A 23,031-nucleotide genomic window follows, 5' to 3' on the forward strand; every position below is an offset into this window, starting at 1 on the left:
CTAGATAAACTGAATGATAAAAGCTAACATGAACATAGAAGTTTTTGAATAGTGGTAGTACACTCTGGACCCTGATTTTACTTTAAATTTTATTTTTTTCAGAAAAAATGTTGACTTAGTTATAGTTTTGAATGTTGTAATGGCCAATTGATGCATATGGTTATGCCATGTGAATTGTTCTTTCCTTCATCTGCCTATTTCTTTTGCCTAGAAGCAATCACTTACATTGGTTCTTTTTGTGTAATTCTAGAGATAACATGTATTTTTAGCACACAACCAGTCTTTTTATATCCATATGTGGAAAAACTCTTTTATACACAAACAACAGTATTCTTTGCATGTATTGATCTTACCTTGCTTTATTCAACTGTGTGTGTGTGTGTGTGTGTATAATCCTGGAGATTTTCTCATTTCAGTATGGAAAATAACTGTTTCCTTATGACTGAATAATACAAACTTCAAAATATTCATGGAAAATGGTATTAAGAGATAAGTTTATTTTGGTGCAAAAAGTCCTGAAATTTAAGCATAATTTGTTCATAATGTACATTTCCATGAACTTTTTGAAGACTCCCTTATATTTCACTGTAGAGTTGGAGTCTAATTTGGTGGGTCCTTTGTTGATGGACATTTGGGATGCTTCTAATCTTTTGACATTATAATAAAGAGTGCTACAATGAATATCCTTTTCAATGTATTATTTCCCACATTTGTGAGTCTAGTAGTAAGCTAAATTTCTAAATGAAGTAATTAATTATGCAGTCAAAAGGTATCTGCATTTGATAGGTATTGCCAAATACCCTTCCATAGAAATTGCACCCATTCACATTCTCAACAGCAATGTAGAATTGTTGGGTATTTTCTCCTAATCTTCAAATTTTATTCCCTCTCTTATATATACACACAGAATGATGATGTATAATAAAATTTTAAGAATACCAATGGGTCCAAGTTAGGTTGCCGGAAAAAGCAGTTTGATTTTAAGCATCATTTGCATATAGATAGGTGGAGAAAATACAGTGGAAGAAGAGAATCAGAAACTGGTTCCTTGATCTGAATATTGTCTGAAGAAACATCCACAGTGGCAATCAAGCAGATCACCTGCATTTAGTAAGTGATCAAGAAATGTTTGTAGAACGACTCCTGTGCTTCTACTGAGGTTTTCAACATTCTCAGTAGTATAGTTGGATGGTCTAGCTTAAACCCTCATGGTGGCAATAAGATATTATATTTAAATGGTGTGTATTGCTGGATTTATTTCAATATATGTATCTTAAAAGCATACAGCTTCATTGGTCATTTGGCTAACTGCTTATATAAACTGTGTGGGCAAAATAAATGTAGAACATATATTCTTAAAAGAAAATTTGTTTTTTGATGTAGAATTATAAAATTAAGCTTAGAAAACACTTAAAAGAAGAACAATAGAATTCCAATTTAAGCATTTTGATATATTTTTTCCCATTCTTTCCCCCTGTGTTAGTAGGCAAATGTACACATCTCATATACACAGTTATTGGTCTTTAAAAACAAATAGACTCCTCTATTTTATGGAATTATAATCATAATTTAGAAACTATGTAGTGAATATTAGACTCTATTATTTCATAAAGCTTTTATTATTTTAAAATGAACTTCTAGGGTGGGAGGGACGTTATGGGGGGGAAGCCATTGTAATCTATAAGCTGTACTTTGGAAATTTATATTCATTAAATAAAAGTTAAAAAAAAGGAAAAAAATGAACTTCTAATCCATTTGTGTGGCTTCCTAAAATTTCAACAACTAAATGTATATTATTAATTCAATAATTGTTCTATTGTTCAATATTTGTGTGGTTGTCACTTTTTTTTTTTCTTACTCATTTGAGAGATGAGAGAGAGAGAGAGAGAAACTGCCTTACATTGGTAGCCCCCAGCAAGGGCCAAAGCCAAGAGCCAGGAACTCAATCCAGGTCTTCCACATGGGTGGCAGGGACCCAATTCCTTGAGCCATTACCACGGCGTCCGAGGTGCACATTAGCAGGAAGCTGGAACTCAGGAGCCCAGGGCGGGTATCAAATCCAGGACCTCAAATAAGGGATATAGACATCCTAATCAGCAGCTCAACCACACAGGCAAAATGCCTGCCCCAGTTTCCCCTCTTTTATTATTAAAAATAACATTGTTCTCAGCATCTTCTTCTGTTTCCTTTCTATACGTTTTCAAAACAAAATGCTTAGGCAGTAGGGACAGGCTTCAGGTCTGCTTTGACTCTTGTCTCTTCTCTATTCACGTGTACCTGGGCAATCAGGTTGGCTTGCAAAGCTCCAACTACCTGCTTTGTGCAGAACACCAAGTCTCCCTGCTGTGCAGTACTCCGGGTCTCCATTCGGTTACCTGTTCATCTCTCTCTCTGGGTTTCCAGCAGTGCTTCACATCCACTGCTCGGCATCAAATCCAGTGTTCCTGTCAAACCCGCACCTCTCCCTAGATGCCAAAGCCTGGCAGCTGAAGCCTCCCTCCACCAGTGGCTGTAGTCGGAAATGGGGTTACTCTGGACGCCTCCCTCTTCTCTCTGAACTTGGTCTTCTTCTGTATCCCTGGGTTTCTATCAGTGCATCTGTTCTGCATTCTTCATGGGGCCTTTTCTCTCCCACGTGTCATTGCCTCCTGATTTATGGTCTCCTGCTCAGGTGACACTCAGAGATCGATCGTTTTCTTCCAGATTTAAAGTCTTTAAAGGTTTCCAACGATCCAGTGTTTGTCAAACATTTCCACCAACACACCCCTCCATCGACAACGCCAACACAGCCTGGAAGTCCAGTACTTCTTTGAAACCTTCATTTCACCTTAAAAGTTCATGCGAATTATACAGTTCACTGAATTATAAATTTGGGGTTGTTTTTGGCATAAAATAATTCTCCTTTCAGAATCTTTCCATGAAGTTGATATGCCCTGAAGGGGTGCTCTCAGCTTTTTGTGACTTTTCAGTGACACCTCCCATACACTTCCAATGCCAGTTTAAACAGCGTGAGTTCTAGGATGAAGTCTGCAGAGCTCAGCGGGGCGCAGGAGCTCCACGTGTTCTGCACGTACCTCCCAGCGCCTCACTCCCACCAGTGCTTGCTTCCATCAGTTGTCCCAGCTGTGAAGGGCCTCTTGTACCCTCACCACACTCTATCGTCTTTTCCTCAAGGCCTCCCAATTTCTTCTACCTGAAATGCCCTCTGAACTCTGCAATCTTTGTTACATTTACTGTCTTTAGTCTGCCTGGTGACAAATGCCTTTTTAATATCAAATCTGCTATGTCTCCTCTATGGAGAGAGGGAGAGAAGGAGAGGGGGAGGGGGAGAGGGAGAGGGAGAGGGGGTGGAAGAGGGGAAGGTGGAGGAGGGGGAGGGGGCGGGGGCGAGGGAGAGAGAGAGGGAGAGGGAAGGAGAGAGGGAGGGAGAGGGAGAGGAAGAGGGAGAGGAAGAGGGAGAGAGAGAATGTGTGTTTGTATGTGTGTGTGTATTTTTACCACAGGATCAGGGATAGTTAATTTTATGTGTCAGTCTGAATAAACCTTGGTGCCCAGATCCTATCTGGTCCAACACGATTTTGAATATTTCTGAGTGAGATCAGTGTTTAAGTCAGTGGACTTTGGGTAAAGCGCGATGCCCTCCACAATGTGGGTGAGCCTCACGGGATGTGAGGAGGTCTGACAAGAGCAGGAAGGCTGACACCCCAGGCAGCAGTGCGTCCTTGAGCAGAAGGCCCTGAGGCACACAGGATACTGCAGACTGGCAGCACTGATGAAGACACCAGGGAGACAGAAAAAGACCAAGTTCAGACATCAATGGCAACACCCGCACGTCTCTGGGTCCCCAGCCTGCCAGGTCAGCCTGCAGGTTCTGGACATGCCAGCCTCCATAACTGTGTGTGGATCAAAGCTTTAAACTCAATCCTTCTTCCCCTCTTGTCTCTCTTTTCTAGAGACCCTTGATAATGCAGTGTCTATAGGATTGTGATTCAGTTCTTTCTCTTCCACCTTCACCTCTGCACTTCCCTTTCTCTCTCGTGTGTGCTTTTCTCATCCTTCTCTTTACACACCCAGTCTCAATGATTTTAAACCCTGTGAGGACAGGGAATCTGTGGGCTTTGTCTCTGCTTCCAAGTGCCTCACCCAGAGTAAGTCCTGTAGTAAGTCCTTTTTTTTTTTTTTTAAACTTGATTGAATGAAAGGAAGGAAGAACAGTGGTGTTAATGTGTCTCATCAAATTGCTTTATTTCTAAATGCCCCATTGTATACACACCATTCCTGTGTCACCACAGCTTCCGGTTCAAGTTGTCACATTTTAGAAAATAATTTAACTGCTAAAACATACTTTGCTTTAAAGTTATTTTTGATACAAGGAGGATGCCTATTTTATCATTTATGTTCTTGAATTGGGTGTCCATTTAAATTTTTTTTTTTTTTTTTTTTTTTTTTTTTTTTTTTTTTTTTAGACAGGCAGAGTTAGACAGTGAGAGAGAGACAGAGAAAAAGGTCTTCCTTCTGTCGGTTCACTCCCCAAATGGCTGCTATGGCCGGCTCTGTGCCGATCCGAAGCCAGGAGCCAGATGCTTCCTCCTGGTCTCCCATGCGGGTGCAGGGCCCACGCACTTGGGCCATCCTCCACTGCACTCCCAGGCCACAGCAGAGAGCTGGACTGGAAGAGGAGCAACTGGGACTAGAACCTGGCGCCCATATGGGATGCCAGCGTCGCAGGCAGAGGATTAACCAACTGAGCCATGGTGCTGGTCCCCATTTAAAATATTTTTAACCTACTACAGTCTTTGAGTTGTTCTTTAGATTTTGTATGGATTTTGCAAAATTATTTTTATTATGCAATGTTTGATTTTGATCTGTTCATACAAAATAAAAATGTTCTCCGTCATATTTGCTGAAAACCTTTTTTTCCTACATGGTTGCTTATCTCTATTTTGTTTTTTTTTTTTTTTAAAAATACTTAATTCTTTATGTAATAAAGATATATTTATATTTAGTGTTCACTGGGTACATGCCACAGTTGTCTAAGGATTTTAATAACAGTACAGTTAGGTTACTTTTTTAAATTATATTTTGAAAGCAGTGTTTTCAAATATTGCATAATTGAACATTGTGTGATACAAATAATTTTGAAAAGTCCATATGAAATATAAAGAAAAACTCAAGACATCCAATTCAAGTAAACAAGCAATAACATGGACATCTTCCTGGTATCCAAAATTACTTTAAGCCATGCTTTCAGGCAAGAAAGCAGAATTTGAATCCAAATATCTGTGCTAAACAAGCTATTGGGTACACAGTAGCCAGAATGCGTCTCTTAAAAAGTAAGTCAGGGGTCCTGTTTCATACTTCTGCATGTGGAGATCTGGTTTTCCCAACCATTTGTTGAAGTGACTGTCCTTGCTCCAGAGATTGATTTTAGCTCCTTTGTCAAAGATAAGTTGGTTGTGGATGTATGGATTGATTTCTGGAGTTTCTACTCTGTTCCATTGGTCTGCATGTGTGCTCTTGTGCCAGTACCAGGGTGTTTTGATTATAACTGCCCTGTAGGATGCCTTGAAATCTGGTATTGTGATGCCTCTGGCTTTATTTTTGTTGTATAAAATTGCTTCATCTATTAGGAGTGGTCTCTTGTGTTTTCCTATGAATTTTAGCATCATTTTTTTCTAGATCTGAGAAGAATGTTGTTGGTATTTTGATTGGGATTGCATTGAATCTGTAAATTGCTTTCAGTAGTATGGACATTTTGATGATACTGATTCTTCCAATCCATGAACATGGAAGATATTTTCCATTTTTTGGTGCCTTCTTCTATTTCTTTCTTTAATATTTTGTAATTTTTATCATAGAGATCTTTGTTCACCTTAAACAAAAATCTACTCAAAATGGACTAAAGACCTAAATCTACAACTTGATACCATCCGATTACTAGAGATCATTGGGAAAACTCTGTAAGACATTGGCATAGACAAAAACTTCTTGGGAAAGACCCCACAAACACAGGCAATCAAAGCCAAAACTGACAAATGAGGCTATATCAAGCTGAGAAGCTACACATTGCAAAAGAAACATTCAGCAAAGGAGACAACTGACAGCATAAGAAAAAATATTTGCAAACTATGCAACTGATAAAGGGTTAATATCCAGAATCTATGAAGAGCTCAAGGAATTCAACAACAACAAAACAAACAATCCAGTTAAAAAATAGACAAAGGACATGGACAGACATTTTTCAAGAGAAGAAATTCAAATGGCCAATATACACTTGAGAAAATGCTCAGGATCATTAGCTATCAGGGAAATGCAAATCAAAACCACAATGAGGTTTCACCTCACTCCAGTTAGAATGGCTCTCATACAGAAATCAACAAATGCTGGTGAGGATGTACCCTAATCCATTGTTGCAGCTACTGTGGAAGATAGCATGGAGATACCTTAGAAATCTGAATATAGACTTACCATATGATCCAGACATCTCACTCCTGGGAATTTATCCAAACAAAAGGAAATAAGCATATGAAAGAATTATCTCTACCCTCATGTTTATAGCAGCTCAATTCTCAACAGCCAAGATACACGGAATCAACCCAGATGTCCCTTAGGTGATGACTGGATAAAGAAATTATGGTCTCTACACACTATGGAACACTACTCAGCTGTTAAAAAAAAAAAAAAGAGCTGGCGCCGCGGCTCACTAGGCTAATCCTCCACCTAGCGGCACCGGCACACCAGGTTCTAGTCCCGGTTGGGGCGCCGGATTCTGTCCCGGTTGCCCCTCTTCCAGGCCAGCTCTCTGCTGTGGCCAGGGAGTGCAGTGGAGGATGGCCCAGGTGCTTGGGCCCTGCACCCCATGGGAGACCAGGAAAAGCACCTGGCTCCTGGCTCCTGCCATCGGATCAGCGTGGTGCGCCGGCCGCAGCGCGCTGTCCACGGCGGCCATTGGAGGGTGAACCAACGGCAAAGGAAGACCTTTCTCTCTGTCTCTCTCTCTCTCACTGTCCACTCTGCCTGTCAAAAAATAAAATTAAAAAAAAAAATTAAAAAAAAAAAGAAAAAGAAAAAAGAAAGAAATCCTGTCTTCTGCAATAAAATGGAGGCAACTAGAAACCATTAAACCTAGTGAAATAAGGTGAATCCCCAAACTACAGATATCATATGTTTTCCCTGATTTGGGGTAACTAATAGAGTTCCTAAAATGTAATATATTGGAGTAAAATGGACATTTTGAGATTCAAGATTTGAAGACTGTTTATAGCCCTTGTCTCTACTGTTGAGGAATAGTGCTTTGTTCTTCATACTATTTGTTGAACTCTTTACTTTGTGTAAGGTTAATCTCAGGAGTATAAAATAAACTGAAAACAGATCTTTGTAATAATTAAGAGTGGGAACAGAAGAGGGAGGAGAAAGATGGGTGGGAGTGTGGGCAGGAGGGAAGGTAGGGTAGGAAGTCTGACTATGTTCCTAAATCTGTATATATAAAATACATGAAACTTGTTATATTAAATAAAATTAAAAAAAGGAACCAAAAAAAGTAACTCGGGTCACGTTGCTCCTCGTTTGAAAACCCTCCACTGCTCTCCCATGCCAGACAAAGCAAATCCTGAAGTCCTCTCCTTTGCCTCTGCTGACTCCTCTAACTTCATCTCCTGCTCCTCCCTTCATTCCAGCCATGCCACCTTCCTTACTTGGCCTCAAAAAGCAGCAAAGGGCCCCCAGCCCTGGGCCTTCACACTGCTGCTCTCTACCTGCACGCCTTGGACCGTATCTCCTCGGCTCTTAAGGAACCTCTTCCCAGAGCAGGTTTCCTTCTGCTGTCTGAAACAGCTGCCACACAGCACCCTGGGACTCCCTCTCTCCTGGTGTTAACGTTCTCCTTGCGAGCATTTCCACAGCCTGAGTTGGTTTTGTTCATTGCTGTTTTCCCAGGAACTGGGTCAAGAAGCAGGTGAAGAAATCAATGACTAGATTTGGGCATGTATCTGATAACCTCTGAGGGGAAAACTATATAGGATGTATTTTTTTCTTGTATTGTAAAAACATTTTTTTCTTACATTTAAAAATTCATCTACTATTAGCATCAGTTGTGTTCAGGGTGCCTTCTGACTCCTGATCCACTAGGGTTCGGCAGTTCACTGTCGCTCCCCCATTCGCGGAGGAACGACACAGGACCCTGCGCTGTTCTTTTGTCTGCTCGGCCCTTCCCGGGTTTGCTGCTGGTCCTTCCCAGGTTGGCTGCCGACCCCTCCACCTCCGTGGAAGGGCGGTTCCCCCTGCCACTTTCCCCGCTTCCGCGGGGGAGCGGCACACCGCCGGCCGGCTCTCTCGGGGGCTGCTCAGGTGTTCCTCTTAGATGTTCCTGGTGCATGTTGTCTCTCTCCTCCTTTATAGTCCTCTTCCACCAATACCAACTCTGCTGCCCACAGGCCAAGCACACTGCTCTCCTCCAATCAGGAGCAGGATCAGCTCCTGCAGCTTATCAGTCAAATTGGCGAGAGGCAGTTGCGTAGAAGTTTACTCCTCCCCAGCGCCATATTGTGGGAGAGCAGATGCATAGAATAAGTCTTAATTCCAGTAACTTAGTCTAGTCTCAGTTGCTCCCCACAGTTCACTAGGGTTTTATGCAGTTTGGGAAATGCTGCTCTGGAAGACAGTTTAAGGGTATGATGAGTCTCCATATGTTTCTTGTCATTATTCAGCAAATCCCAATGTCTAGCAATACTAAAATGTAACAGACATCACCGTTTACCTATATCTGCATGTAGTAATACGATTCAAGAGAAATTGCTCTAATAATAGAAAAATTATTTCAAAAGGAGTTTGGATTAGAAATAGGCATATAAGGGCCAGTGTTACGCTGCAGCCAGTTAAGACATCACCAGGGAAGCTGGCATCCCATATTGGAGTGCAGTTTCAAGTCCTAGGTGCTCCACTTTTGATCTAGCTACCTGAAAAAGTGCCTAAAAGTAGAGGATGATAACCCAAGTACTTGAGGCCTTGTCACCCATGTCAGAGACCCAGTGGAGTGGTTCTGGCTCCTGGTTTCAACCTGAATCAGCCTTGGCCATTGAGGCCATATGCAGCGTGAACCAATGGATGAAAGATACCTCTTTCTCTGTGTCTTGCCTCTTTTTCCTTCTCTGTCCTCTGCCTTTCAAATAAATACTTAAAATCTTTTTTTAAATGGACATATAAATTAAAATGCTATTGGGAATCTGAAAGCAAGAAAAATATTTAATAACAATAGTGACCCAGAAGGAACGAAACATTATAATATGTATGAGATGTTAACAATAGTACCAAGGGCCAAATTAAAAAAAAAATCAAAGCAGTTAGGTACACATGAAATGTTTGAACATAAAAAATAACATGACTTGTCAACTGCAGATGATTCAGCTGGAGGAAAATTATTGGAGAGATGTAGTTTGATTTCAGCCAAATCAGTAATGCAATAATGCTGAAAAGCAACCAGTATGGTGGAAAAAGAATCAGTGGACAAAAACTTTAAAAACCTGACTCACATGCCCAGGGTGAGACCGGAGCCCTCCTAAAGATTGAACAGCATGGGAGGGTTACCTGCTGAAACTTGTACAATAAAATTAGTGGACTCAAAAATCAGTATCAAATGAAAACTCAGTAGCTCAGTGTCCCAAGTGCCAAGGGGGTGATTCTGCTACCTCTATCAGGTCTCACATCAAAAATAGCATTTTTATATGCTGCTGACTTCAGTGGCTTTCACAGCTGAGCTAGGTGTAAAAGGCTTTAAAATTGTGTTTGCTTTATCATTATCAAAGCTGTTAACACAGATATTTGTTTATAATGTTGGATTGAATGTTACAAATAAACTAGATGTTGTCCATCATCTTTACATTTTTACCCACAAGGATGATCAGAGAAAGAAACTTTTATTAATAATCTGTGGTTACAAAAGTTCATTTTTAAAAGCATTTGGTCATGCCATGCATTAGGATCATGAAATATAAAACAGGAACATGAAGTGATTTCTGTGTGTAACCAGTACCTAGATTAGAAAAAAGGGCTCAAGAGCAAGTTTGCAAAAGAGAAAATAGTTATTTTTGGTGACATAATGGCTGGAAAATATGTTTGAACAGGAAAAGAAGGAAATGAAAGCTTTTTGTATTTTCTTTAAATCTTGGAAACAAAGGATTCTCAGTTTAGCCTGTGATCATCTTTCCTGGAAAGAATGAAGACTGCAAAACATATTTAAGGTTGGCAAGTTAGAGGGGCCCGGAAAGGAATGAACAATATATTCTCTAGCTAAGTGGTGCTAAGGGGACAGAGATAATAGCCTACTAATATTTCCAACAGGTACTCTTTTTAAAAGGACAAATTAGCATGGTAGATGGAAACGGAAAGGCGGGACAGTAGCAATAATGAGCACAAGGAAAAGGAAAATCTCAGCTGAATGTCTGAGAAAGCTTAGGCAAGAGTAGAATTCTTGGCCAAGGTTACCGATATGAAATGGGAAATGAAATGCTTATGAAAGACTATATTTTCCAAGGTTTCCTGAAAGGGCATAGAATCCACTGGGCCAGCTTAAGCTGGGGAATTTTATTTTTTTAAAAGTAAGATTACTAAATATCTGTCAGAGCCATTGGGAACGAAATTCTAGTTTGAGAGTCCTTGGATGCCTTCAAGAGCTGTGACAGAGGTGACCAAGAGGGCTATTGTCTCTTCTGAGATGAGGACACAGAACACTCAGGGAAGAGCCAGGAAAAGGAAGCTGTCTCAGATGAACCACACACCTCACAGCAGTGCAGAACAGCAGGGACTATAGAAGCTCCAGAAAAGTGACCTCTGGGGCTGGTGTTGTGTAGAGGTTGAGCTGCTGCATGCAATGTTGGCATCCCCTATTAGAGTGCTGGTTCCTATCCAGCTCCCTGCTAATGCTCTAATGCTCCCAGATGAGCTTCCTGGCTCTTGACTTTGGCCTGGCCCAGCCCTGGTGTTGTAGCTATTTAGGGAGTGAATCAGCAGAAGGAAGATCTCTCTGTCTCTTCTCTCTCTTTCTGCCTTTCAAATGATTTGATCAACCAAAAAAGTCTTGTTGTTGTTGTTGTTTTTTTTTTTTTTTTGTCAAGAAAAAGAGAAAATTGACCTACATCTTTCTGCCACATGCTAAGTCACCTGAGAGTACCAAAGTGGCAGAACCTAAATCACACCAAGATCCCTGACCTCAGGGGTTCTGGGAAATGAGGTCTTTCTCATTTTCCTCTCAGTTGTACACAAAGACACTAGGAAAGAGTTGGAATGGACAGAGCGTATCTATCCATAGCACACACTAGGGATTATGTTCCAAGAGAAACTTAAAAGGAAAACATCAAAAATAACAGAGACAAGCACATCAATAAGAACTAGTGCTTCCTAAGTTTCAGTCTTCATTGTCGGCCGTTTCCAACTATCAACAGGAGCATCACACAGGACTTATGAGAGCACATTTGGAATCAGAGTAAGAAATACCTTAGAACTGCACACTTTTATTTTGAAACCTTTCTTTTGAAGCTGTGATATTATTGTTCCTGTGATATTACTACATGTAGGCAGCAGCAAAGAAGGAAGAAGGTTGCCTGGCATGGGTGGTTTCTATATGATCAGTTGCAGGTAGGCTTTTTGTTTTAGACAAAATTAAGGCGACACTAGAAAGTCCTACACCCATCATGGAGAAGCCAGGCCAACACAGATTCCGAGTGTGTTAATGTCTGGAATGTTAGTGGGTTTTCTGGCAATATGACAGAACTGTGGTAGATACTCTGCGAAGGGCTCCTCTAAATCATCAAGAGTTCAACTGAGAGCCGGCGCCGTGGCTCAATAGGCTAATCCTCCACCTTGCGGCGCCGGCACACCGGGTTCTAGTCCCGGTTGGGGCGCCGGATTCTGTCCCGGTTGCCCCTCTTCCAGGCCAGCTCTCTGCTATGGCCAGGGAGTGCAGTGGAGGATGGCCCAGGTGCTTGGGCCCTGCACCCCATGGGAGACCAGGAAAAGCACCTGGCTCCTGGCTCCTGCCAGGATCAGCGCGGTGCGCCGGCTGCAGCGGCGGCCATTGGAGGGTGAACCAACGGCAAAAGGAAGACCTTTCTCTCTCTGTCTCTCTCTCTCACTGTCCACTCTGCCTGTCAAAAAAAAAAAAAAAAAAAAAAAAAAAAAAAAAAAAAAAAGTTCAACTGAAACACACAATGGAGATTTTAAGAAACATTCCTGATGGGAGAAACAGGAAGAAGGAGCTGGAAGGAGACTGACTAAAGTTGCAGTCAAAGCTGGAGGCCTGCTCTGGGGGCCTGCTGGTCTCTGACCTACAGACCTGTTTCCAGGGCCTCCTGTAGTGCCTGCATGGCATCAAGGGAATAGGACATATACCTGGAACCTTCAAAGTGGGACACTTTCAATGAAAATGTGGGGAAGGGGCCGGCGCTGTGGCGCAGTGGGTTAAAGCCCCGGCCTGAAGCGCTGGCATCCCATATGGGTGCCGGTTTGAGACCCAGCTGCTCCTCTTCTGATCCAGCTCTCTGCCATGGCCTGGGAAAGCAGTAGAAGATGGCCCAAGTGCTTGGGCCCCTGCACCCACGTGGGAGACCTGGAGGAAGCTCCTGGCTCCTGGCTTCAGATGGGTGCAGTTCCAGCTGTTGCAGCCATCTGGGGAGTGAACCAGCAGATGGAAGACTTCTCTCTTTGTCTCTACCTCTCTCTGTAACTCTTTCAAATAAATAAAAAGAAATCTTTAAAAAAAAATGTGGGGGTGAAAAAAGTCTTCCTGCCTGGGACAATGCTGAGCTCTGGTGGGGAAGAAAAAAATGTATCTCCCCAGATAATTCATAATTCAACATCCCATGGGTTTATAAATTCAAATTACCTGCATAATATGGGTGGTTCAAGATCGGAAATATGCTCAGCACCTGGGGAATCTTCCTTTTTTTTTTTTTTTTCTAATCTTACTACATTCCCACTCTCATTTTTTTCTGTTTCATAATTTTGCAGTAAACAACCCCAGTCCTAATATTCTTTTCATACCTAGACTATTCTTTTGCAGCCACACATTATTTAATTCTAGCAAAGTGAAGGAAAAATGACCATTCAGGGCAAGTAGACCCCTAGGGTTTCAGCCAAATAGTTAGAAACAAGGAAACTGGAGATTTGACTTCTCATGGTAGCTCAACTTGTGTGCAGTCTTGAGCAGTGTTCCTAACTTTTTTAAACTTTATTTGACAAGTAAAGTTATAGACAGTGAGAGAGAGACAGAGAGAAAGGTCCTCCCTCCATTGGTTCACTCCTCAAATGGCCACTACGGCCGGCGCTGTGCCGATCTGAAGCCAGAAGCCAGGTGCTTCCTCTTGGTCTCCCATGCGGGTGCAGGGGCCCAAGCACCTGGGCCATCCTCCACTGCCCTCTTGGACCACAGCAGAGAGCTGGACTGGAAGAGGAGCAACTGGGACTAGAACCCGGCGCCCATATGGGATACCGGCGCTGCAGGCAGAGGATTAACCAAGTGAGCCACTGCGCTGGCCCCCTAACTTTTTGTTTTTTTACCCTTAACTTCTTCATCAGTTACAAAGGGATGATAATAGCATCTACCAAAAAGAATTTCATGTTGAGTACTTAGTACATGCCCAGCACATAATGAATCCTTAATAAATATCAGTCACACGTCAACAGTAACAGTGAGAAAAACCCCTTATGACCTAAAATCTCTAAATCTCTAGGATTCTGTGCCTTTAACTCCTTTTACAGAAAGCACAACTAAACATAATAATTTAGCTCATTGATTTTCTAGTTTTAAAATTTCTCTAAGAGTCTTCACAGATATTAGGTGAAGTGTCTTTTTTTTTTTCTTACAGTAAAGCAAAGAATAGGATAAGCCAACAGATTTTCTTTCCATATTTCTCCAGAATCCCAAATAATTCCCTGGGAGTTGAATGTGAACTCATTAAATGTTTTAAAAAAGACTGATTTATTTATTTGAAAAGCAGAGTTATTGAGAGAGAGGGGAGCGGAAGGCAAAGGAGAGTGAGAGGGAGGGGGAGGGGGAGGGGGAGGGGGAGGGGGAGAGGGAGAGGGAGAGGCAGAGGCAGAGGCAGAGGAGAGAGATCCATCATTCATCTGCTGGTTCACTCCCCAGATGGCTGTAACTTGAGGGGCTGGGCCAGGCCAAAGCCGGGAACTTGTAACTCCATCTATTCTCCCACATGGGTGGCAAGGACCACTTGGGGCATCCTCCGCTGCTTTTCCCAGGCACATTAGCAGGGAGCTGTACTGGAAATGGAGCAGCCTGGACTTAAACCAGCACCTATATGGGATGCCTGCATTGCTGGTGGTGGCTTACCTGCTGTACCACAATGCCAACCCCACATTAAATCTTTCAGAACTTTTTGATCGAATTTATGGCACTTTATGTTACAGAAGATGCCTGTTGCATTTATTTTGATTTAAAATTGGACTAATGTAAAATATCTTATAATCACCACTGACAGAGGTGGCAGGAATCTTAGGGGTCTAGTTCAAACATCTACTTGATGTTTAATTCCAACTACAATATCATTTCTGCCAAAAGTTATCTGGGCTTGTCTGTAATTCTACAATGATGGTGCCTTTTTGTTGTGAGTTCCACGCCTCTGAAAATTTGATGTGGATTAGTTCTGTCCCTGAGCTTACCTTGAGGTCAGACTCAGCACTTCTGCACATCCTTAGATAGCAGACCCAATTCCACAAATCCTTTGCAAGTGAAGTAGATTGTGCTGAGTATTTCCAATGGTGGCAGTTAGGAAACACTGGCAAGAATTTACATACTTCACAGCAAACTTTCAGTAAAATCCTCCTTAGATATCTTTGAGTCCCAAAGGCTCTCCTTTCTAATAGTGCAGCATCGCTACCTCTTTATTCCCCCTTCCCTGCCCCCAAATTTAGACTTGGAAATTTCCTTTCTTTTCGGAGCAGTTCAGCTTGGGTTCTTAGCTCTTCCCTCCAGATAACCTGTCTGAATATTTGCCAACCAGAACAACATCTTTTTTTTCTTTTTCTTTTCTTGATAGAATGAAGAGAAGAGTGATAGGAGAAGGACGTACATGTGGAGAGGGACACCTGCAATCAAGATGCTAAAAAACATGGCTTTCCACATATTACAGCTAATTTACAGTATTAGATAATTGGGTGTTCTAAAAGAGTTATATATTTAAATAAGAGCCTAATTCGCTCCTAAATGGAAATCAGAAATTCTTTTATAATGGCTTTATTGTTTATTTTTATAACAACTATAATTCACATGCCATAAGCTTCACCTAACTGCAGTATACAATGCAGTGGTTTTAGTATATTCAAATCACTGTCACTAACTAATCTCAGAACTTTTTCATCATCTCTGAAAGAAACTCCATACCCATACACTTCCCTGGCTCCCAGCAACCTCTAATCTACTGTTTCCATGGATTTGCCTACCCTGCACATTTCAAATAAATAGACCATACAATACTTGGCCTTATGGGATGGCTTATTTCATTGACCATAATGTTTTCAAGGTTCAACCATTTGCAGCAGGTTTCAGTGCTTCATTCCTTTTTTGTGGCCAAGTAATATTCTGTTGTATGGATCTGTCACATTTTGTGTATCCATTCATCAGTTGATAGACATTTTACTTACTTTCACTTGTTAGCTATTACGGATAATGCTGCTATGAGATTTCACTTACAAGACATTATATGAACAATTACTTTCACTTCTCTTGTTATTACACCTAGGAAGGGAATTGCTGGGCCATATGGGAACCTTATGTTCAACTTTTTGAGGTAGTGCCATTCTGTTTTCCAAAGTGACTGTACCATTTTACATTCCCATTAGCAAGTGTGAGTGTTCCAATTTTTTTTCACACTACACTTGTTATTCTGTCTTCTATTATGGTTATCTTTGTGTGGGTGAAGTGGTTCTTTTCTATGGTTTTAATGTGCATTTACCTGATGGCTTATGAGAATGAGCATCTTTTCATGTGTTCATTCCTATTTGTATGTCTTCTTTGGAGAAAGATCTCTTCAAATAGTTTGTAGACTTTAAATTGGCTTATTTGTCCTCTAACTATTGAGTTGGGAGAGCTCTTTCATATTATGAATACAAGTCTCTTATTAGAAATATGACTTGCATATATATCTTCCCATTCTGCAAGTTTTTCCTAAGTCATATTTTATGTTTAGGCAACGTTGAATTACTAAGTGGTTAAGACTTAATTATGGATATCGTCCACATCATTTTCCCTCTCTCCTTAGTTTTCTCTGACTTAGCAAAAAAAATCAGCGCTCACAACATATTCCAAGAAGAGTCCATTTAGGAAGGAGAAAGGCACAAGCCTAGCAGAGGTTATGTGCTCAGTTAACTTGGCAAACCGATTAGTAAGATTTATGTATTTACTCCTGACTTGCTTCATCTTCTGCTGGATTTCCATAGCAATGATATTAATTTCATGGTCTGAGGGTTCCTTGGGGGCCTATGAAGTATTGGAAAGGTGCCCCCATCTCCATGTGTATGCTCTAGACTGTGTACTCCCACGGATGCATGAAATTGCCACTATTGCCGTATGGGAGTCTACAGATTGTTCATGGTAAAAATCAGTTTCACGTTCTGCTGTTTAATTTTGAGACTCACTGATCTGTCAGAAAGAAACAATTGTTTCTGTCAGTTCACTGCTGACTCCATAGTGTTTCCAATGGTCCTGGGCATTTTTGACTATAGATGTTCACTTTAGGGGATTTCATACTTATGCCAGTGTTCTTAGCCTAAGAATGGTTCCCTCGGTGTGTTCCACTGTGACACTGACTGGTACATAGCTATGTGAAGATGGATCTGAGACTGTGGAGGAGGCCACACCTGCTTGTCCATCAGGTCAGCTCAATTCACTCTGGAAGTCTTGGGGCTGACAGTCCCACCAGGCTTCTTGGATCTCCATATCATTTCTAAAAGTCTATCAAGATCATTTTGCAAATGAAGTTTGACATAATCCCTCATACATCTTGAGTGTTAAACCACAAGAAATATCAGAACATTTTTTTTTAAAAAAAGGGTAGAATCAAAGGAATTCTAGTGGGAGATTCCAGTTGAAACTAAGAAATCATAGAAAGCATCTGTGTGAAGGTGCTATGCTGAGTAAAGGAAGACAAACAAGAGAAGCAAGACTCTCACTTGTAACTGGATATAAACAAGAGTCTAACTTTACACAGGCAGAGCTGGATGGCCTGCTAATGTTACCCAGCTCAGTTACCCACTCAATACTCAGCCACATGAGTGCAGGCATGCATAGCATATGCATATGGAGCCAGGCATTGGCTACCTAGTGAAAAATCTATGTAGTTATGAATTTATAAATGGCCCCAGCAGAGAAAATGGAAAAACAAGAATTAAAAAATTAACAGAATTAGGGGATATCATAGTCTGTTTAGGCTCCTATAACACAATACCGTAGACTGGGTCATTTATAAACAGAAATTTACTGCTCAGAGTTTTGGAGGCCAGGAAGTGGGAGATCAAGGCTTGGACAGATTCGTGTCTGGGAGGGCTCCTATTCCACAGATGGCACCTTCTAACTATGTCCTTACATGGCAGAAGGGGTCAACGAGCTCCCTTGGCCTCTTTTATATGGGCACTGACTCGATGCAGGAGCATGCCACTTTTATGATCTAATTACCACCTAAAGGCCATAATGTTACTGCATGGGGGATTCAGTGTTTCTCAGGTCAGAGAAGCCATTTTCTAAATATAAAGAGCCACATTATAGTACTTATGCAAACCTTTTCTTCTTCATAAGTGCACGTGCCTGTAAGCTTACATTATTTTTGCTTCTTATCACAATATCCCCGCGAAGAAGAGAGGCTGTGTCACCAGCTGCTTTGAGGCTCAGAGGTGAATCAACTCCGTTCTCGAAGTAGGGAAGAAGTGCTAGATTACTGAGATCTGTACTCCTCTTTGGAGCTGGGAAGTGAATTAGGCATTTCTCACATGCAAGTTCCTTTAATTCCCATTAGGACTCCATGAGGGGAATGTTATTATAATTTTATAGATTAAAGAAAAAAGGCCCAAATCACTGAGCTGGTAATGGTAGCATTGAACCACATCTGCTGTAGTGCAGAGCCAACTCTTTCAGCTATGCCAGGTTCTTGTTTGGCAATTCTAATTGATTGAGGGCTGTGGCTTAGAAGGAAATGTGGAAAGAGTCTACACGTATGCCTAACTGTTCTCTCATGCTAATGGGGACTGGAGTGGCACCATCTAATACAGAACCCAAAGCCTGGTAGGATGAATCAATTCATGATGATCGCAGAGGAACTGCAGGATGGCTTCTCATGGCACACGTGTTTACATTCTGAAGGCACTAAAGACAGACTGGGTGAAAAGAGGCAGCTCTCAGCCGGCGCCGCGGCTCACTAGGCTAATCCTCCGCCTTGTGGCGCCGGCACACCAGGTTCTAGTCCCGGTCGGGGCGCCGGATTCTGTCCCGGTTGCCCCTCTTCCAGGCCAGCCCTCTGCTGTGGCCAGGGAGCGCAGTGGAGGATGGCCCAAGTACTTGGGCCCTGCACCCCATGGGAGACCAGGATAAGCACGTGGCTCCTGCCATTGGATCAGCACGATGCGCCGGCCGCAGCGCGCCAGCTGCGGCGGCCATTGGAGGGTGAACCAACGGCAAAAGAAGACCTTTCTGTCTGTCTCTCTCTCTCACTGTCCACTCTGTCAAAAAAAAAAAAAAAAAAAAAAAAAAGAGAGAGAGAGAGAGAGAGAGGCAGCTCTCGACTGCTGCATCTGGACAATGCTTTCCCTGCCCTCCAGTTTCTGCTGCAACTATGAACCGTAAGGGATTTTAACGTGTTTTCCTCCCTGGTAATTGACTGCTTCCTGCTTTTGTAACAGGGTGGTACATCCTTCCTTTACTTGAAAGGCAAGTGTCAATGAAACATGGGATGCAGTGGAAACATTCCTGGTGTGAATGGCAATAAACATATGACTGGCAAATTGGTAGGTTCTAGATAAGGATGGGACAGCTGTGAGCACCACAGACAGATGAAGGCGGGATCAGTGTCACTCTTATGAAAAAGGATGCAAACACTTGACCGGATTTATGCTGCAAACTTCAGTTTCCATTTTGGTTCTGTAAATGACAAAAATTCCTCAGGTTTTGCTTTTATGGCTGTGTTTACAATTTTAACTTTCAGAATTGGGTTGACAGATTTAAATCATTGATTTTTATGTATTAAAAAAAGAATCTGGGGAGAGGGGGTTGCTTTTGGCACAGCAGTTAAGATGCTGCCTGGAACGCCTGCATTTTATTTCAGAGTGCCTGGGTTCGAGTTCCCGCTCTGCTTCTGATCCAGCTTCCAACTAATGTACACCCTGGGAGGCAGCACGTGATGGTTCAAAGTACTTGGGTCCCTGCCACCCATGTGGGAGGCCTGGATTGAGTTCTTGGCTCCTGGCTTCAGCCTGGTCCAGCCCTGACTGATAAGAGGATTTGGGGGAGTGAACCAGTGGATGGGAGAATTCTGTCTCTGTCACCATGCCCTTCAAATAATTAAAAATCACAAATGAAACTTAAGAATTATAGCCAAATGATAGCCACATTGTATACATCTCTCCGTCTGCATTAGGTTTGCACATACAGATGAATGGCAGCTTCCAAGTACAGTGTTACCAGGCTCCTCATTTTTCAGAATGAAACCTGTGAACCCTGCAGATTTGCATCCAAGTTAGTTCCAAACTTACCACACCATTTCACTTTCCAGTTACGATTCGCATCAACTCCACGGCAGTGAAACCTTGAGTTCCTTGACCTTGTTTTTCTCCAAAATCGATCCTAGGCATGATTAAGAAAATAAATGCAGAGAAAAAAACACTTAAAAGGTTACTCATATGCATCTTAGTAGCTCAGTGAGTGAGTGAGTCACCTAAGTGAGGGGGAGAGTTTCTCTGTAAACAGAGCAGCTCAGGGAATGGCAAGGGAAAAGCTGTGGAGACCCAGGTTCCTGGTCCACATGTTCTGCCTCCAACTATTTGTCTCCTATCTTCTCTTGGATTCTTTGTTTTGTAAGCAAAATGGAATGGGTTGGAACAGACCAGTGACTTTTCACCATTTATTTGGAAGAATAAATCTTATTTATACACGATCTTATGCAAAAACCAAATATGAAAATGAAATTGAATGGTTGATGTTCTAATTGAAGAGGGAGTGAAGGCCTGTTTTGCTTCTCTGGAATCATTCCTTGGGCTGTCCATCAGACTTCCTTCCAACCCTACAAGTCTTATTTTCTAGGGTCAGTTCAATCCTCTTTTCAATTGGATAGGCAAAACAACTTACGTGGGTCCAGCTAAAATGGTATCCATCGACGTTAAACACAGGCATGATGTAGAAATACAGATGATTCAACATTGTTTTCATGACTGGGTCACTCCTGTATGTTAGGAGAGCCTACAAGACAAAAGCAACTTTTTTCTTTTTTTTTTTTAAGATTTATTTTATCTATTTGAAAGACAGAGTTACAGGGAGAAGTAGAGACAAAGAGAGAGAAGTCTTCCATATGCTGGTCTTCCATCTGCTGCTCCCCAAATGGCCTCCAACAGCCAGAGCTGAGCCAATCTGAAGCCAGGAGCCAGGAGCTTCTTCCAGGTCTCTCATGCAGTGCAGGGGCCCAAGGACTTGGGCCATCTTCTACCGCTTTCCTAGGCCATAGCAGAGAGCTGGATTGAAGTGCAGCAGCTGGGGCTTGAACCAACACCCAAATAGGATGCTGGTGCTGCAGGTCAGGTCTTTAACCCACCGCGCCACAGTGCCAGCCCCTGACTTTTTTTCTTGTAAATTGATAAAAAATACAGGTTTAGAAGAGAAAAGAGCATGAGAAATACGAAACATGTTGGGTTAAAAAGTAATAAGCTAAGGGTGGGTGTGTGACACAGTGGTTAAGATGCTGCTTGGGATACCCACAATCCAATGCTGAAGTGCCTGGCTTCATGGTGCCACTTTCAATGCCAGTTTCCTGCCCAGGTACACCCTGGGAAGCAGCAGGTGGTGGCTCAGGGAGAGTCACTGAAACCCATGAGGGAGACCTGAATTGGATTTTGGGGTCCTGGCTTTGGTCTGGCTCAGCCCAGGCTCTTGTAGGCATTTGGGAAATAAATCAGCAGATGAAGGATCTCTGTCTCTCTGCCTTTCAAATAAAGTAAAAATAAAAACAAAAAATTTTAAAAATAATAAGCTGCCTTCAACTATCCTCTTGGGCATCACACATTCTCTATTGAGGCTTTTGTCAAAATTTAAAGCTTTATTACCAATATGTTTCACAAAACTGTTAAACAGATTAATTAGGCACCTCTTGCAGTATTTCAGATTTGGCTAAATTTTTTAGGCTTAGAAAGCAACAATTAATTTGTAGCTCTGCTTTTGCAAAATCAGCTCAGTTTAGATTCCATTTACTTGTGGACAAAATAATATCTAAATATATTTTATATCCTATGTGATTCACCATAGCACAGACTAGTTCTATATCACTTAATTGTTTGTGTCTAATTGGTACCAGCCTTAATCCTGGGAGCTTACTGTACAGAGAGGATTCTTCCCGAGTGTTCCATGGAAAGTGTTACGGACATTACAACATCTTTGTCATCTTTAGTGTGTGTCTCTGAAGTCATGCCCATGTCATTGGGTCTTTAATTGTACCTGATCTCAAGTCTTAAGATGCTTTAGTACAGATTTGACCTCAAATAGAAAAGTGGTGCAAGTGCTGAGTCAAGTTGAGAATACAGATATTTTGAAATGCATTCCTGTGAAATGGACTTTTAAAAAGTTCTTTTTGATGTGTGTTTGTGTGTAGAATATTTTTGAGGAGCTCAGAAAATTTATTACAGTGCCTACCTTGGATGAGGGGGATGGGGGAAATGTGGGAAGGAGAGTTCCTTTTTATTTTATAACTATTTGGATTATTTGAATTTTTGCCATATGAAAAGCACAATTCAAAATCACTCTTAAAAAGCCACTTGATTGAAGCATGATTGACATACAAAATGGTACATATTTAATGTATACAATTTGGTGCCTTCAGAAATAAGTATATACCTGTGAAACCATCACAGTAGTCTGTGCCATAAGCATGAACATCATCTACGAAAGTTTCCTCCTGTTCTCTTTATTTTCTTGTGATAAGAACATTGAACATGACATACCCTTTCAGATTTTCAGTGTTTTCAACACAAGAAACAATGAATGTTTGAGGTGATGAATATGTCACTTATCTGACCGTTACATATTATATACATGTATTGAAATGTCACTCTGTATTCTGTAAATATGTAAGCTTATGAATAGATTAAAATATTAATAAAAAGAAATAAAAAATATATATACTTGCAATTCAACGTTGTTAACTGTAGGCACTATGTTGTCCAGTAGAGCTCTGGAATTTATTTTGCATAATCAAAACTTTGTGCCCTTTTGATTAATACCTCCCTCGTTCCCTTTCCTAAAATAAAAAGGATTCTTAAATTATACATTTACTGAACTGGAAAATTTAATCCTTAAAATTTTAATCTTCTTTTATATGTAGTTAAGTAGGATTTCTGAACCCATCGTAGGCAGCTTTCTGTTTTTATACAGATTTTATGTAGAGAGCAATCCAATAATACAGTTTGTTGGAAACTATCACTGTATTAGAAATAATACTGAAAATATAGGGATAGACTTAGGAACATGAGTTAAATGCAAATTTTATTACATACAATTTAAGTATCCATGAGATTAACACAAGCTGACATACATTAGTACAATTCTCCTTGGCCTCTTTTTGTTTAGGGCTGAAAAATAATTTGTTGGGTCACTATCTTCAGGAGAATTTCCACGTATGCTTGAGTTTCTATTAACTGTGTAATGTCTCAGACTAGAGAGAAATACTGAGCGCGTGGTCAGCTGGGTAAATCCCGTGATTTTGTTTTCCTTCAATAAGCAGAGATTCCCCAGTGCTTGGAGGAAGACTTCTGCTGGGCATGGTGGAACAGAGCTAC

At 41.4% G+C, this 23,031-nt stretch overlaps 1 protein-coding gene across 1 annotated transcript in view; it reads right to left on the reverse strand.

The window, feature by feature from the left end:
- The window catches only part of CPA6 (carboxypeptidase A6), a 350,506-nt gene that overhangs the window by 38,252 nt on the left and 289,223 nt on the right, over positions 1-23,031 (reverse strand). Inside the window, exons 7-8 of the mRNA XM_002710456.5 lie at positions 20,339-20,449; positions 19,747-19,837 (exon numbers count right to left, since the gene is read on the reverse strand). Coding sequence (XP_002710502.1) covers positions 19,747-19,837; positions 20,339-20,449 — 202 coding nt within the window. The remainder of the gene's footprint in view (positions 1-19,746; positions 19,838-20,338; positions 20,450-23,031) is intronic.

The sequence above is a fragment of the Oryctolagus cuniculus genome, chromosome 6 (genome assembly GCF_964237555.1).
Source record: "Oryctolagus cuniculus chromosome 6, mOryCun1.1, whole genome shotgun sequence".
Lineage (NCBI taxonomy): Eukaryota > Metazoa > Chordata > Mammalia > Lagomorpha > Leporidae > Oryctolagus > Oryctolagus cuniculus.